We start from the raw sequence: 16,455 nt of genomic DNA, 5'->3' as shown, positions 1-16,455 counted from the left end.
GCATACATCAGAAGAGCTGGTCAGTGTGGACCGTTCTAAGCAATCCTACAAGTCTACTCTGATGGGAAGAGGCTAAGAGCGGTGGCCTGGGCAGCAACATCAGCTCTGAAGATGCAGGACTATCTTACATGTTTTACACACTGAGATTCATTGGACAGTAATAGAATCTGCTTGTGCAGCACTGGGGCCTTGGAGGGTCAGGGTAAGGCTCAAGGTGTCAAGGAAGTTGTACATAAGGAGAATCAGAGTAGAGAGAGACTAGGGTTCAGAATTACTAGGATGACTTAGTCCTGTTTGCTACTGTCACCACTCCAGTGCTTTTTCCTCATCAGTCCTTTCTCTCCTCTGAGCCACAATTGAATGATGTTTCTACTTTTCCTTTTCCTAGACATTGGATTTGGGATGCAGAAGCCCCAGCTCTTGGTCCCTGTCACAGCCACTTCAAATGGAACTCTGGTCCACCCTGCATACTTCCTTCTGGTGGGTATTCCTGGCCTGGGGCCTACCATACACTTTTGGCTGGCTTTCCCACTGTGTTTTATGTATGCCTTGGCCACCTTGGGTAACCTGACCATTGTTCTCATCATTCGCGTGGAGAGGCGCCTGCGTGAGCCCATGTACCTCTTCCTGACCATGCTTTCCACCGTTGACCTAGTCCTCTCCTCTATCACCATGCCCAAGATGGCCAGCCTTTTCCTGATGGGCATCCAGGAGATCGAGTTCAACATTTGCCTGGCCCAGATGTTCCTTATCCATGCTCTGTCAGCCATGGAGTCAGCTGTCCTGCTGGCCATGGCTTTTGACCGCTTTGTGGCCATTTGCCACCCATTGCACCATGCTTCTGTGCTGACGGGTTATACTGTGGCCAAGATTGGACTAGCGGCCCTTCATCCTGAAGCGGTTGCCCTACTGCCGAACACATACTGTCACACACTCCTTCTGTCTGCACCAAGATATTATGAAGCTGTCCTGTACTGACACCAGGGTCAATGTAGTTTATGGACTCTTCATCATCCTTTCAGTCATGGGTGTGGACTCCCTCTTCATTGGCTTCTCATACATCCTCATCCTGCAGGCTGTTTTGGAGCTGTCCCCTCGGAGGGCGGCACTCAAGGCTTTCAACACCTGCATCTCCCACCTCTGTGCTGTTCTGGTCTTCTATGTACCCCTGATTGGACTCTCAGTGGTGCATAGGCTGGGTAGTCCCACCTCCCTGCTCCATGTAGTTATGGCTAATACCTACTTGCTGCTACCACCCGTAGTCAACCCCCTTGTCTATGGAGCCAAGACCAAAGAGATCCGTTCAAGGGTCCTCCGTATGTTCTCACAAGGTGGCAAGTGAGACACCCTAGTGTTTCACTTCTACTACTACTACTACGGAAGATGGGAATATTAGGATCCTGTCGAATGCCGTGGTAATAAAGCATCAAACCTATTGTGCTGTCTTCTTCCAGCAATTTAAGTAGGTCATGTATTCTGTCTCCAGGAATGTGTCAGTACTGAACTTATGGCCCTGTCTGGACATCCTGGAGAATGATTGCCCTAGTCCCTCTGCTGTGGTGGTCTTGCCTTCTCCTTCTCTCTCAGCTAGAAAATACATCTAGTTTTGACATGGGGAGGCTATAAAGATCACACCTCATGATTCATTCCAGTCTTGAAGTATGATTTTAATGTTCTTGCCCCCATGTGCCCGTGTTGGTGAATTTGCATGGACTATAAAAGTTATTGCAAATACCCTAAAGTGGTTACCCAGCCGTAATCAGGGGTTAATGAAGGCATTTGGGGAATAGTAACTGGAGAGACAGCAACAAGACAAGAGGCAGCTCACATGCAATGTTTAAGTTTCTGTATGCAGGAGGGTGTGTTGGCAGATTTCTCAAATTTGCATCTGTGTGACTCTATACGACTATTTGTCCATAAGGGTGCCATGTATTCTGGTTGTGGGTGTGAATCTGTGGGTGTGTTTCTGTGGATACATGTGCTTTTCAGTGTGCGTGTATGTGAGAGAGAGTGCACACATGGAATACATACCGGCTGTGTCCTGGTGAGTGTGGTAGCTATGTCCTGGCACATGTATGTTTCATGAGTCGTGTCTCTGACTGAACATTTGTATTTCTGTGGTATCTGTTAGTTGGTATATATATGTGTCTATGTGAGAATGCTGGTGTCTGTATCTGTATGGTGGGCAGTACCTTTATGTGTATCTGGTAAAAATGCTGCCACTACCTTTTCTTCATATTTGTAATATGTGAATGTAGTGCATGAGTGTGTGGAATGTGTAGTATTGGGATGCATGTATCTTTCAGCGTGTTTGGGCATATGTCTACTGTGCATAATATTTGTGATGTAAAACCATTTTGTGCGGTATCTGTGTTATTAGTTGTAAGTTGGTAAAATGTGTGTCTGAATTCTGTGCGCATATTGTTGGTACTCATGGCATGTTAGTGCATATGTCTGGTATATATGTTTTAAGGCAAACTTTCTTTGAGTGTTGGGTGTGTATTGTGTGATACAAGAGTGGGAACAGCATCTGTATTTCTGAGCATTGATTGATGTGTGGTGTCTGTATGTATCTTGGAATGGAAGAGGGAGACTGAAAAAGTCTGGCTGTGAGCAGCAGAAATAATTTCCAAAGTTGAGAGACACGACTCTAAGATGCCCAGTTTCTCGGCCTGGGGTCAGCCTGGGTGATAGCTCAGTCTGTGGGAATGAAAGGAAACATGGTGCTTCCTCACTCCACGTTTTCACAGGCCAGACCACACCTTCTTCATCCTGAACACAAAGATTTCAGGGCTTTTGTTACCTCTTCCCACTTTTCCTGCCTCTGCTATCTGAGGCACTGGCCTCCCTAAACCCTGCCCTCCTGCCTCAATAGCAGGTCGTGGTATCCTCACCTCTCCCTTCCCGTTTTGGCTGGTCTGCCAAGCATGCATAAAAGGCCTCGGTTCCCCATCTGTACTAAAAATACAACAATTAGCTGGGTGTGGTGGCGTGCGCCTGTAGTCCTGGCTAGCTGGGAGGCTGAGGCAGGAGAATCACTTGAACCTGGGAGGCGGAGGTTGCAGTGAGCCGAGATCGTGCCACTGCACTCCAGCCTGGTGACAGAGTGAGACTCTGTCTCAGGAAAAAAAGAAAAGAAAAGAAAAAAAAGCCTTGGTTGTAGGGAGTTTCTCCTAATCCCTCTGGGAAAGCAAGGGTGGAGGGGAAGCCAGTCAGTCTCCCTTCTGTTGCCACATGGAAACTCCCTTAAGGCAGGAAGCTGAAAAACTGTAGCGTTCACCTCATTATTCATCTTGTCTCATGTCTCACTGCCCTTCCACATGTCTCACTGTTACTCCATATTGAATGGAAGTAGAAGTCCCTTTGGTATTTTTTAAAGTCTTCGCCATGTCTAAGTTAATGAGGTTAATGGAGGCAGCAGAGATGGCTCCGGGGTTCTGATAGCAAGTGTCAGGCTACAGGCTCTGTAGGCACCAGAAGCTCTTGTCACCAGTAATTTTGATGTGGTCTGAGTTAGAATGGTCTGGTTTGCCATTATCTATTTTAGCATAGCTTAAGTTAGCATGTCCTGTGTTCTGAATTTAAAACTTACAGTTGTGAAACTGATCAGTAAAAAATGAGAGCGCAACTAAAAATCATGTTGTTCTACTTATAGATGTAGTTTTTACTTATTTCAAAATATGAAGTATTTAGTTTTACATTCAAATTGTTCTCTAACTCTCTAAAATGTTCTCTGACTATTTTTGCCCTTAAGAGACAAACCAGATGTCATTGGTCTTACATGCCTGGTGTTGGGGGTAGGGAGGGTTAAAGAAACCATGTCCTCTGTCCTCAGCCAGAAGTTCAGTAATCCAAGGCCAGAGAGTGGACAGCAGAGGCACTGTTCCTGGGGGCCTTGGTTATAAGTTAGCCAGACCCAGGGATCAGAGCCTGGGAGATAAAAAAAGATGTGGCCCTAGGGCTTTGGGGAAAGGAGGATGGACCCAGTGGATTCCACGCTCAGCAAGGACCTAAACAGGGTCCACCAAAGGAGAGAAGGCAGGACAGAAAGAACACTTCAGGATAGAAATGGACTGACACTTAACCGTGGAGTGTCTCTGCAAACTTCCTTTGCCATTCTCCTGTTTGAGTTTGATAAATCTGAGAAGAGACTTGGAGAAAGACCCTCACGAAGACGCTGGCTACTAATGAGTTTCTTCTAGCTTTTTTCTTCTCACTTTCCCTATCTAACTTCACATTGGGAGTTGGCATGAAGATCCCAGCGGCCCATCGAGGAGGACTCTAGAGACCCCTTTCCCCATTGCCCCTCCTCCCCATACCCCCAGGCATATCCTCCCAGGGCACGGAAGCTGAGAAGCAGTCCAGAACCACAGTGGGCTAGTGAGGGGTACCTGCTGATGTACCGTTTGGACAGCATTCTGTCCTACCCTGCAGGAAGAAGCAGAAGGAGGGAGGGGGTAAGGCAGAGAATAAATAACCCTGACCAGGGAGGTCCAAGGAAGGAGGCGGAGACAGAGAGGGTGTATTTCAGTGCAGCCTGCCAGACTTCTTCTGGAGGAAGACTGGACAAAGGGGGTCCTACGTTCCTTCCATACAGTTGAGGTGAGTGCAGGAGGCCAGGGGCATGTCCAGGTGCATGGGTTACTTGCAGCTAGGGGTATCCTGTTAGACCTGCTGAGTGCATGAGAAACCAGGCTGTGAAGAACCAGAAGTGGGAGATGTGTAGGAAGCCCCTGACTCAAAGAACGGGCAGCCTTAGTGATCTCTATGTTTGTGCGATGAACAGAAGCATGTGGGTGTTGGCGGTGGCCTAAGGGTAGTTTTCAAACAGTTTTTCAGCAATTAGTTTACTAGTATGCCCATCTAGAGGCTGGCAGGGACTGATGTGAATGAGGACAGAGGACAGGCTGGGCTGGGGTTAGACTGGGGCTGCATTGGGGTTGGGTTGGGGTTTGGTGTGTGAACAGGGTGAATGTGGTTGAAGCTCAGTCTATGACTGGGGATCAGGCTGCAGCTGGGGTGGAGGTGGGGCTCTGAGTGAGGCTGGGCTTATTCTATGCTGTATATCAGGAGTCAGGCTGTGGCTGAGACTGGGACTTAGTAATCTTCCTGGGGCTCCGATCTCAGCTTGGTCTGTGTCTAGGATCAGGATTCAGTCTTCAGCCCATTTAAAAAGTAGATTAGTGTCCACACGGCAGCACCCCTTGCCTCGTACTCTTTACCCCAGCTACACTAAGTCACTTTCAGCTTTCCAAACAAGATCTGTTCTCTTTCTCTCTGGCTCTTTGTATTAGCCAGGATGTACTTTTAAAAACAAACTAGATCAGGTCTGTTGCTGAAATTCCCCCCGTCACTCAGAATTAAACCAAAGCTCCTTGCCATATCCTGCAAGACCCTGTTACCTGATGAGGTCCTTGCCCTCCTCTCACCTCACCTTCTCAAACTCTCTTGTGCTCTTGATGCTCTGGCCACCTTGACCTTCTTTTCGTTCCATGAATTCCCCAATATCATTCTTACTGGGGGACCCTTTTCTCTTGCTGTCTCCCCCGGTTGGAATGCACTTTCCCTGGATCTTAGAATGGCTGGTGTTTTCTCATCACATGTCACATCCTTAAGAGAGGTTTTTTCTGACCCCTGTCTCCAGTATAAGTGTCCTGCACCCATCTTTCTCTGTCCTATCAGTCTGTCTGATCTTTTGTGCCCTTATCTTCATCTGAAATTTTATTTGTTTACTTCTCATTATTGGCCTCTTGTTATATGAGCTCCATAAAAGCCATCATCTTGTCTGATCTATCTATTGTTTCTCTCCAGTTTTTGACACTCAATATGTTTTTGTTGTCTAACTGAATGCTGCTGTGCCCCCACCCCATTAACTGCCTGTGCTGTTGCCCCATTACCTGCCTGCAGCAGGTCCTGCAGTCATGGATCAGATGTCACCTCCTCAGGGAAGCCCTTGGAGGCTAAAAAGCTCGCTGAGCTATTGTTGTCTTTGCTTCTGAGGCCCTTTTGCTTACCCTTTCCCCAGAATTTATCATAATGTGCTGTGATGGCTACATATTTGTCTCAATTTCTCCCCACCCTTGGAAGGCTGGAACTATATCTCTAGTACTCAGCGGAGTCTGGCACAGAAGTCTGTCAGTGATTGTTGAAAAAATGAGTGCACTGATCAAAATCCCACTTCGGGCATTTCCCTTGCCTTACATTTGCTTGCAGCCAGAGTAGCTCTAAAGGGAACTGGCAACTAGGCGCAGCTTTGTAGATCTTTAGAACACTTATCTGGTCCTACTCAGGAAGTGGAGGAGCAGAGACCTGAACCCTAGGAACTCTGCCTAGACGTGATTTTAGGTGGTCAGGCTGACTTGAGTGAGCAGGGTGGGGTAAGGGCTCACTTTGCTTTCTGGGACTTAGAAATTGCTCTCTCTCATCTTTCCATTTTCATCTTGGCCATTTTAAGAAGAGTAGCCAACACCTTGCAAGAGTTCATCTGCTTTATTAAATACAAGCAAGGTGTGGGGCGCAGTGGATGCAGATAATTTGAGTGGAAGTAATTTTGGGGCTACTACCTTCCAAAATGTTAGGGAAGGGACTCTATTTAAGTATCAATTGACAAGCTCCTCCAGTCCTTGCCAGCCACAGCATTGCCCCTGAGGTCTGCCTTCCCTCTCTGTGCCTGGGAATAGGAGCCAGAGGCTCCCAGGTATGTCTGGGCTTCTCTCCAAGGACATTCTTTTCTAAATATTCCCAGAGGCAGACAGCAGCACCAGAGGCGCCCACTCCATTGCTCTGGGCATGAAACATTCTGTGTGTTTAGCTCAGATAATGACAGTGACAATGAATCTCCTCCTTGTTCTCCTTCCACACTGAACCTTAGTGGGGAGAGCTGGTCATGTGTCCTGAGTCCAAGAGGGGCCCCTGAACTCATGGGTCCTCAGTGTTGGATTCCTGGGAGATTAATATTGAAATAGTGCTTACAAAGCAAAGTCCCTTCTTAAGGAGACATGGAGAGAGGTAGGGCAGTACTTGGCATATTGTAAAGCAATGGATTTAGCACTAAGGGCTCTAACTAACCCTCAACATCCTTATCTGTCAAATGGGATTAATGATATCTGCTTGACAGGTTGATGAGAGGCTCTAATTAGACAACAAGGAAATAGTTGGTAGAGGACAAGCCTTTTAATCTCCATTGTGGGGCCTACCCATGTCACAGCCTTTGGAGTTAGGACTGAAAGAGGAGGTGAGTGCCCCAAGTTCCAGTGCAGAAGAGTCCTCTGCAGCCCTCTTGGTTTCCCTTCTAAGAGTATACCCAGGGCAGCTGTGCTACTTACCAAGCCCTTCTTATATCTCACCCTTTGGGTGGATTTTATTAGCTTTCAGAAGGTGTAGCAAAATTAAAGGCAGCCTAGAATGAGGGAAAGTGGATAGGCTTTGGTATGAGACTATCTACGTTAAGTTTCTGCATTGCCAGTCACCTGTTAGACTTTGGTTATGTTATATAATGTCTTGGAGCCTCAGTTTTCTCACCCATAATATAGAAAGGATCCACAGTACTCACCCATAATACAGAGAGGATCCATGGTGCAGCGAGAAGGGATGTTGATGACTTGGCCCTTTGCCTGAAGTTCTAGGTTAATTATGGTTTCTCTGCCTTAAACTTTCCCTTCCTAGCAGATTGAATTAAATACCCTCACCTTCTGCAGAGCTGTCCCAAGCTTAGAGATACTATTTATATAGATGACACTGTATAATTTCTGTCATTTTGTAGGTGCTCAATAATCCATGTTCATATTATAAAAACAAGAAAATCAGGTTTAAAGGTGACCTCATTGTTCTCTTGGGTCAGAAGAGATAGGGCTAATAGGCTAATGGTGCCCCTCTGGAAAACCATCTCACTGAGTTCTGACTACTAACAGCTGCTCAAGCTGGAAGGCCATCTGGAAGTCAGCTGGTCCCTCTGCCTGTCTCGTGGAGGGACTGTGGAACATTGGGACACTTCAGGGCTGGCCAGTCTGAAGGGTGGCACTTGGGCTCTCTGGCTGGCTCCCTCTTCATCCCTTCATTTCTCTCCTGCTGTCTGGTCTACCACTCTGACTGCTTTTCCATGGGTCTATGAGAAGGAGTTCTAGGGAAGAATGTGAGGATGGGCTGGTGAGGGGGGCTGGGCTGGCATTAGGAGACAGAGTTCTGAAGCCCGGGGGGGAAGGAAGGAAGAGGACTGAAGGCCTCCATGTGGATTTCCAGTCTTTACAGCTGGGAGCTCCTGTTCCCCTATTCCTGAGAAAAGGCTAAGATGTCCTTCATAGTTCCCCAAGAAACATTCCTGGAACTTGCTAAAATAGTTCAACTTATTCACAGAAAATCTCAGCACAGGGCTATTTCCTTGGGGATTAGAGCAGTGTGTGGGCTTTCCAAAAAAAAAAAAAAGTGCTTTGTTAGTTTATTTTTTCTTGATTATGCCTTACTTTCAAAATAATTTAGTTCCAACTTCCTCCAGAGCTCAAAACCATCTCACTGAGTTTTAATTACTAACAGCTGCTCAAGCTGGAAGGCCATCTGGAAGTCATCTGGTCCCTCTGCCTGTCTCATGGAGGGACTGTTGAACATTGGGACGCTTCAGGGCTGGGCAGTCTGAAGGGTGGCACGTGAGCTCTCTGGCTGGCTCCTTCTCCATCGCTTCATTTCTCTCCTGCTGTAGTCTTCTGGGGTCCAGCCTGATATTTCAGCCTCAGCGATAGCTGCCCATTTTATACTGCCTAGGCACCTCCCTCCCAGAACAGCTGAATCTTCCTTTTTTTGGTTTCTGGTATCTTTATATCAGTGCCCAGTCTTGCTATTGTGAGAAATTGACTGCTAGTAAATATATGTGTGTATGAGTGTGTACATAGAGGCTGAGTGGTGATTAAGGGACAAATTTGGGGAATTAAAAAGTATATGAAATTTCATACATTTTCAGAGACCTTGTTACTCATTTTTGTGGAAAACAATGCACTACGTGTACTCCGATTTAGTTTTTGCAATTCCTTTAGACATGCCTTATCTCATACAATTTCATGGCAGCACTGTGCAGTTATTATTATTCACTACATTTAGCGCCAAGACTTGTGTTCTAAGCCCCAGGATTGTGCTCACCACATCACTCTACCTTCAGAGGCAATATTGTTGCATATGCCCAGCCAGAATGCTTTCCCAGTGTGTTTTCTAAGACAGCACGTTTTTAAAATCCTGAGTATCAACCTGCTCTGCCTTGTCTGTTGATGTGAAACTGATGGATGGTATTGATATCTGACCCTCTGGAGTAGCAGAGCCTTCTTGCCAGTGTCTCCAGGTGAGGGATCTTAGGTCTATCCTGCTCTTAGGACAAATTGTGCTGCATGTCCACTTTGCATTTATTAGGACCAGGACCTTGCAGCTGCTCGTGTGTGTGTGTGTGTGTGTGTGTGTGTGTATACACATACATATATATGTAAAACATTTATTATATTATATATTATAAAAAATATATATATATATTTCTCTGGCCATCTGGCTCCTTGGGTAAGAAAGGACTTTTCTGTTTGACCCTAAAGATTATTTTTATAAAATTAAAATTACTCTGCACTGACCTTCCAAACATTATCTCATCCTTCTCAAAAGTCTCTCTAGTACAGATAACAGGCAGTCTTATCTATGCCCTTGGCTGTGTTACCCTCACTAGATGTATACTAAGAGACTCTCCTGTTGATAAAACTCATTTTCATCTTCCACAAACATTAACTAAACAATTAATAAATATAATAAGGTTCCTGGTGTTCAGGAGCTCATAATTCAGGGGAAAATATAGCAATAATTATAGTTACTATTATGAAGAAGGTAAATCAAGAGCCCATGTATATATTTAAAAAGACCTAAATAATGTTCTTTTTGAGCACAGAACAGTAAACATTTAATTATGCCTAGGTAAAAGAGGCTTAGGAAAAGTAGTATAGGAGAGAGACAGTAAGCCAGGGTGTGAAAAATGAGTGCGGGAAGTCAGGGAGAAGATCTGTGAGGAACAGTGTTTCTTGACAAAGGGATGAGAAGTAAAAAAGACAGAAAGACACAGAGTCATGGGAATCAAGGCCCTATGTTTGTGAAATAGCATGAACTCCAGTGTGGCTGGATCATAGGGATCATGGTGAGGGAGGAACCCAGGACTGGGTGATGAAAGACAGACCTTTAGCCATGTCATAAGAAGTTTAGTCTTTATTCTAGAATCAACTTGGAGTTTCAAGGATATTTTTAAAAATAATAGGGAGTGAACTGGTTTCATCTGGTTAGATTGTTGGGATTTTGTGGATGAGGAAGGTTACCCTAGAGGTGTGGCAGTCAGGATCGGAGAACCTGGTTTGTATGATGGTTCAGGCCCCCATAACAGAAAAAAAGAAACACTGGAGGAAAATGGTTAACAGCAACAAATATTATTTTTTGCATACTTACTATGTGTGGGGTATTGTGTTAAGTGCTTTACATTTATCATCTGATTTAATGTTCACATTGACCCCCTATTAGGCAGGGACTCTTATAATCATTTTAATGATGAGGATGCTGAGGCTTAGAAAGGTTAAGTGATTTACCCCAGATCACACAGCTCTAGAGGTTTTCGACTAGTTTTAGAATGCAAGATTGATTTCAAAGCTCATAGTCTCAATGGCTATATAATACTGCCTCTGAGAGAGTTTGTTTTTTTTGAACATGGAGAGTTTGATGTGCTTGAAAGACGATCAGGTGAACCCTTTTAGTAAGTCTTCAGAATTATGAACCTGGATTACCAACGAGAATTCAGAATTCATTAAATAGGTTTGGGGATCAATTGTTTGTACAAAAAAAATGGATTTACTGAAGGGGACGAGATGGCCCAGGAAGAGAGTATAGAACAAGAAGAGCACTGAAGATACAATTTTGGAGAGGAGAGTGAAGATCCAGAAAGGAAACCAATAATTAGTGATTAGAGAGAGCCGAGGAGCAGCAGGAAGGAGGGGGAGAATCTCTAAGAAGGAGGAAACTGCTCCCGGTGCCACATGCTGCAGAGAAGCTGCAGTAGTGAGAAGGGATGTTGATGACTTTGACCTCTTTGCCTGAAGTTCTAGGTTAAATATGGTTTGTCTGCCTTAAACCTTCCCTTCCCAGCAGATTGAATTAAACTCTCTCACCCTCTATTCTACTATTCATGCTCCCATTGTTTTCCCACTAATTTCTGTCTGGTCTGAGGAAACCTCTGGGTGACTGCTTGATGCTGGTACAAAGATTCGTGACACAGCCTGAGCCCACGGAACCTCTCCTGATGCTGGCCATGAACTCTGACTTATACTCAGCTGCTTTCTGGTAACCCATGCAGAAAACCCTACCCCAGCTCTCAAACTTTCAAGGGCCAAATCAATTTAAAAACTACAATATACATGATCTAATAAATACAGGTTGAATATCACTAATCCAAACATCCAAAATCTGAAATGCTCCAAAATCTGAAACTTTTTGAGCACCAACATGATGCTCAAAGAGAATGCTCACTGTAGCATTTCAAATTTCCATTTTTTGCATTAGGGATGCTGATCTGGGTATGTATAATGCAAATATTCCAAAATAAAAAGAAAAAAAAATCCCAAATCAGAAACACTTCTGGTTTCAAGCATTTCAGATAAGGGCTACTGTAGAGTAGGAGCACATGGATATTTGTAGATGCAGGAAAGGAAGGGAGGGAGGGAGGGAATCAGTTCACTCTTAACAGAGACATACAATCTGAGATGACCCAAGTCTCACATTTCCCACCGCAGTAATATCAAATCATTTTTATAGTCAGTTTCAGTTCATTTGCAGACTGAATTCTGCTATAGGATTGATTATGCCTCCAGTGCTTCTAATGCCATCACCCCTCAGGGTTTGTATTCTAGTTGTATCACTCTCACTCTCTTGGATTGGGTGGGTCTTCTAGAAGCAGAACCTGAGGTGGGGGTTCTTGTCCAAATGACATATTGAGGGAGTACGTTGCCATGAGAAGAAGAAGGAAGGAATCCTGGTAGGGCAGGGGAAGAAAGCTAAGCAGGACTGTCATCTCAACTGGAGACAAGCCTCTGGCTGGTTCCTTGGGAAGCTCTGAAGTACAAATTGCATCAAAGTGTTTGCTGCACCCAGAGGCAATGGGGCTGGCCTTTGGTACCCCTTATGTCAGGTAGCCACTGGCCTCTAGATGTGCATCATGGGGGCACAGTGTAACCTCCTGGGTGAGGTGCCTCCCATTTGACCAAGGACAATCCTCTGGAAAGAAGGGGAGCTGTGAGCCCTTAGCACTCAGTGCTCATTGTAGATGGGAGATGGTTGCACTGGCTTTGTGAATGGGATCTGGCTGGGACACCAATGATATCCACTATAGCCATCATTCTTTTTTTCAAATAAACTGAGTAGTCTGGACAAGTGTAAAACTTTGGGTGGTCATTTGGACAAGAAGGTAATGTAGAGTTAGAGTTCAGGGTTAATTTAGTGTCAGTTTTTTATTGGATTACTGTTTATCATAATAAAATAGAATATGAATTGTGAGTTGAATATCATCAATTCAATCTTTAAGATTGAAATGGTTATTAAAAGGTCAAATATTAAGTTAATGTTAAAGTTAGGGTTAAGTCTAGAATTGGGGAGATCATTAGATTTATGATGGGATTAGGTTTCAATATTAACCTGTTACTACTAGTGTTGTTACACTTGGACTGGAATTTTTTCTTAAAGATAGTCTAATGATACACTGAGAATTGCAGTTAGTATTAAGCATAGGGAAGCATAAAAGTAAGCTGGGATAGAGGAAATGATTAGATATTTTTATCACCTAAGGTTCTTTTATATTCAGCCAGTAGCCTTTCTTTGGAGAACTAAATGATTTGGAATATGCTTAAATTTTTTGTCTTAGTCTTTCACTTGCTGCCAGGATTAACAATACAGACGGGGTTAGTAAGTAGGACTGGATGAATTTGTGTCTGGTTCTTGAATTATGTTAGATTACGTGAGACTGCATTTAGAATATGATTAGAATTTGCATAAGAAATGGAATTAGAGTTTGAGTTAGAGAACAGGACGTCAGGATAGAGTGAGGTGTGGTATTGGGATTCTTATGGATCTGACAATGGCTTATGTTTGCATTCCAGCCTCTACCTGCCTGGTGCTGGTCACAGTTCAGCTTCTTCATGATGGTGGGTCCCAATGGCAATGAATCCAGTGCCACATACTTCATCCTAATAGGCCTCCCTGGTTTGGAAGAGGCTCAGTTCTGGTTGGCCTTCCCATTGTGCTCCCTCTACCTTATTGCTGTGCTAGGTAACTTGACAATCATCTACGTTGTGCGGGCCGAGCACAGCCTGCATGAGCCCATGTATATATTTCTTTGCATGCTTTCAGGCATTGACATCCTCATCTCCACCTCATCCATGCCCAAAATGCTGGCCATCTTCTGGTTCAATTCCACTACCATCCAGTTTGATGCTTGTCTGCTACAGATGTTTGCCATTCACTCCTTGTCTGGCATGGAATCCACAGTGCTGCTGGCCATGGCCTTTGACCGCTATGTGGCCATCTGTCACCCACTGCGCCATGCCACAGTACTTACATTGCCTCGTGTCACCAAAATTGGTGTGGCTGCTGTGGTGCGGGGGGCTGCACTGATGGCACCCCTTCCTGTCTTCATCAAGCAGCTGCCCTTCTGCCGCTCCAATATCCTTTCCCATTCCTACTGCCTACACCAAGATGTCATGAAGCTGGCATGTGATGATATCCAGGTCAATGTCATCTATGGCCTTATTGTCATCATCTCTGCCATTGGCCTGGACTCACTTCTCATCTCCTTCTCATATCTGCTTATTCTTAAGACTGTGTTGGGCTTGACACGTGAAGCCCAGGCCAAGGCGTTTGGCACTTGTGTCTCTCACGTGTGTGCTGTGTTCATATTCTATGTACCTTTCATTGGATTGTCTATGGTGCATCGCTTTAGCAAGCGGCGTGACTCTCTCCTGCCGGTCATCTTGGCCAATATCTATCTGCTGGTTCCTCCTGTGCTCAACCCAATTGTCTACGGAGTGAAGACAAAGGAGATTCGGCAGCGCATCCTTCGACTTTTTCATATGGCCACACATGCTTCAGAGCCCTAGGTGTCAGTGATCAAACTTCTTTTCCATTCGAAGTCCTCTGATTCAGATTTTAATGTCAACATTTTGGAAGACAGTATTCAGAAAAAAAAAATTTCCTTAATAAAAATATAACTCAGATCCTTCAAATATGAAACTGGTTGGGGAATCCCATTTTTTTCAATATTATTTTCTTCTTTGTTTTCTTGCTGTATATAATTATTAATACCCTGACTTGGTTGTGGTTGGAGGGTTATTACTTTCCATTTTACCATGCAGTCCAAATCTAAACTGCTTCTACTGATGGTTTACAGCATTCTGAGGTAAGAATGTACATCTAGAGAACATTTGCCAAAGGTCTAAGCATGGCAAAAGGAAAATAAACACAAGAATATAATAAAATGAGATAATCTAGCTTGAAACTGTATCTTCCTCTTCAGAACTCCCAACCGCACTGGATCTCAGAAAAAGACTGTCTTCAAAATGACTTCTATAGAGAAGAAATAATTTTTCCTCTGGACACTAACACTTAAGGGGAAGATTGGAAGTAAAGCCTTGAAAAGAGTACATTTACCGACATTAATGAAAGTTGACACACTCTGCTCTGAGAGTTTTCACAGCATATGGGCACTGTTTTTCCTATTTAATTTTCTTATCAACCTTTTAATTAGGCAAAGCTATATTAGTACCCTCATTGTAGCCATGGGAAAATTGATGTTCAGTGGGGATCAGTGAATTAAATTGGGTCATACAGGTATAAAAATTAAAAAAAAAAAGACTTCATGCCCAATCTCATATTATGTGGAAGAACTGTTAGAGAGACCAATAGGATAGTGGGTTAGAGATGTCTTACAGAGTCTTACATTTTCTAGAGGAGGTATTTAATTTCTTCTCACTCATCCAGTGTGATATTTAGGAATTTCCTGGTAACAGAACTCATGGCTTTAATCCCACTAGCTATTGCTTATTGTCCTGGTCCAGTTGCCACTTTACCTGTGTCTTGGAAGGAGAAGTAATTTCTAGGTTCACCATTATGGAAGATTCTTATTCGGAAAGTCTGGCATAGGGCTTATAGCAAGCTATTTATTTTTAAAAGTTCCATAGGTGATTCTGATAGGCAGTGAGATTAGGGAGCCAGCAGTTACAATGGGAAGTATGGAATGGCAGGTGTTGAAGATAACACTGGCCTTTTGAGTGTGACTGGTAGCTGGAAAGTGAGAGAATCTTCAGGACTATGCTTTATTTGGGGCTTTGTGTAGTACGGAACAGGGACTTTGAGACCAGGAAAGCAATCTGATTTAGGCATGGGAATCGGGCACTTTTGCTTCTGAGGGGCTATTACCAAGGGTTAATAGGTTTCATCTTCAACAGGATATGACAACAATATGATTCTTAACCAAGAAACTCAAATAACCAATACTAAAACATGTGATCATATATGTGGTAATAGTCATTTTCTTTTTCAAGCCTCAGGTTCCCTGATATGGATTCGTATAACACGCTTTCATCCCCTTTTGTAACGGATATCATGTTTGGAAATGCCTATTTAATACTTGTATTTGCTGATGGACTGTAAGCCCATGAGGGCACTGTTTATTATTGAATATCATCTCTGTTCATCATTGACTGCTCTTTGGTCATCATTGAATCCCCAGGCAGAGTGCCTAGAACATAATAGTGCTTACATTCAGTTCTGGTTACTTTTCACTAAACCTGATTCCTTCCATCCTGAACACATAGCCAGGCAATTTTCCAGACTTCTTTGAGTTGGGTATTATTAAATTCTAGCCATTACTTCCAATGTGAGTGGAAGTGACATGTGCCACTTCTATACCTGGATCATAAAACCCTCCCATGTGCAGCCTTTCATGTTGACATTAAATGTGACTTGGGAAGCTATGTGTTACACAGAGTAAATCACCAGAAGCCTGGATTCCTGAAAAAACTGTGCAGAGCCCAACCTGTCATTTGCAACTCCCACTTGTATTTGTTCCAGGCAGTCGGATAAGTGAAAAATAAAGTATTAGTGTGTCAAGTCTCTGAAAATGATTTTGTTGTTCTTAAAGCATTCTAGCCTTGTAAATAAAACATGAATTTAATAGTTGTTGAATAAATAGATTAAAAACTAAAGGAAATAATAACTGAAAACTGAAGGGCTCAGGAAAGACTGCTCTTCTTCCATTATGCCTACATAAGAGGTATAAATTTATCAAAGAAGGAAGTATTTCCTCACACTAGCGTAAGTATCACAAAGTCCTTATTAATCATTATGACATCAAGCTGTGTCTCATATAGGTTTCTATTAATTTGTTTTGGATCACTTCCATCCCAACTTCTT

At 43.8% G+C, this 16,455-nt stretch overlaps 3 protein-coding genes across 3 annotated transcripts in view; 2 read left to right on the top strand and 1 right to left on the bottom strand.

Annotated features, from left to right (window-relative positions):
* RHOG (ras homolog family member G) overlaps positions 1 to 16,455 on the bottom strand; it is a 1,041,648-nt gene that overhangs the window by 659,242 nt on the left and 365,951 nt on the right. The window lies entirely within an intron of this gene.
* Positions 403 to 1,342, top strand: LOC126935167 (olfactory receptor 51D1). The gene is given in 2 exon segments (XM_050756366.1): positions 403 to 881; positions 883 to 1,342. Coding segments are annotated over 2 exon segments (939 nt in total).
* LOC126935138 (olfactory receptor 51E1) lies at positions 3,991 to 16,157 on the top strand. Its single transcript, XM_050756343.1, has 2 exons — positions 3,991 to 4,602; positions 13,146 to 16,157. Exon 2 carries the CDS (start codon positions 13,185 to 13,187, stop codon positions 14,139 to 14,141), a length of 957 nt encoding a protein of 318 aa, XP_050612300.1. The 5' UTR covers positions 3,991 to 4,602; positions 13,146 to 13,184; the 3' UTR covers positions 14,142 to 16,157.

This window comes from Macaca thibetana, chromosome 14, assembly GCF_024542745.1.
Source record: "Macaca thibetana thibetana isolate TM-01 chromosome 14, ASM2454274v1, whole genome shotgun sequence".
NCBI classification, from domain to species: Eukaryota; Metazoa; Chordata; class Mammalia; order Primates; family Cercopithecidae; genus Macaca; species Macaca thibetana.
The sequence above is the reverse complement of the archived record's forward strand: the minus strand, read 5'-3'. Positions and strand labels throughout refer to the sequence as shown.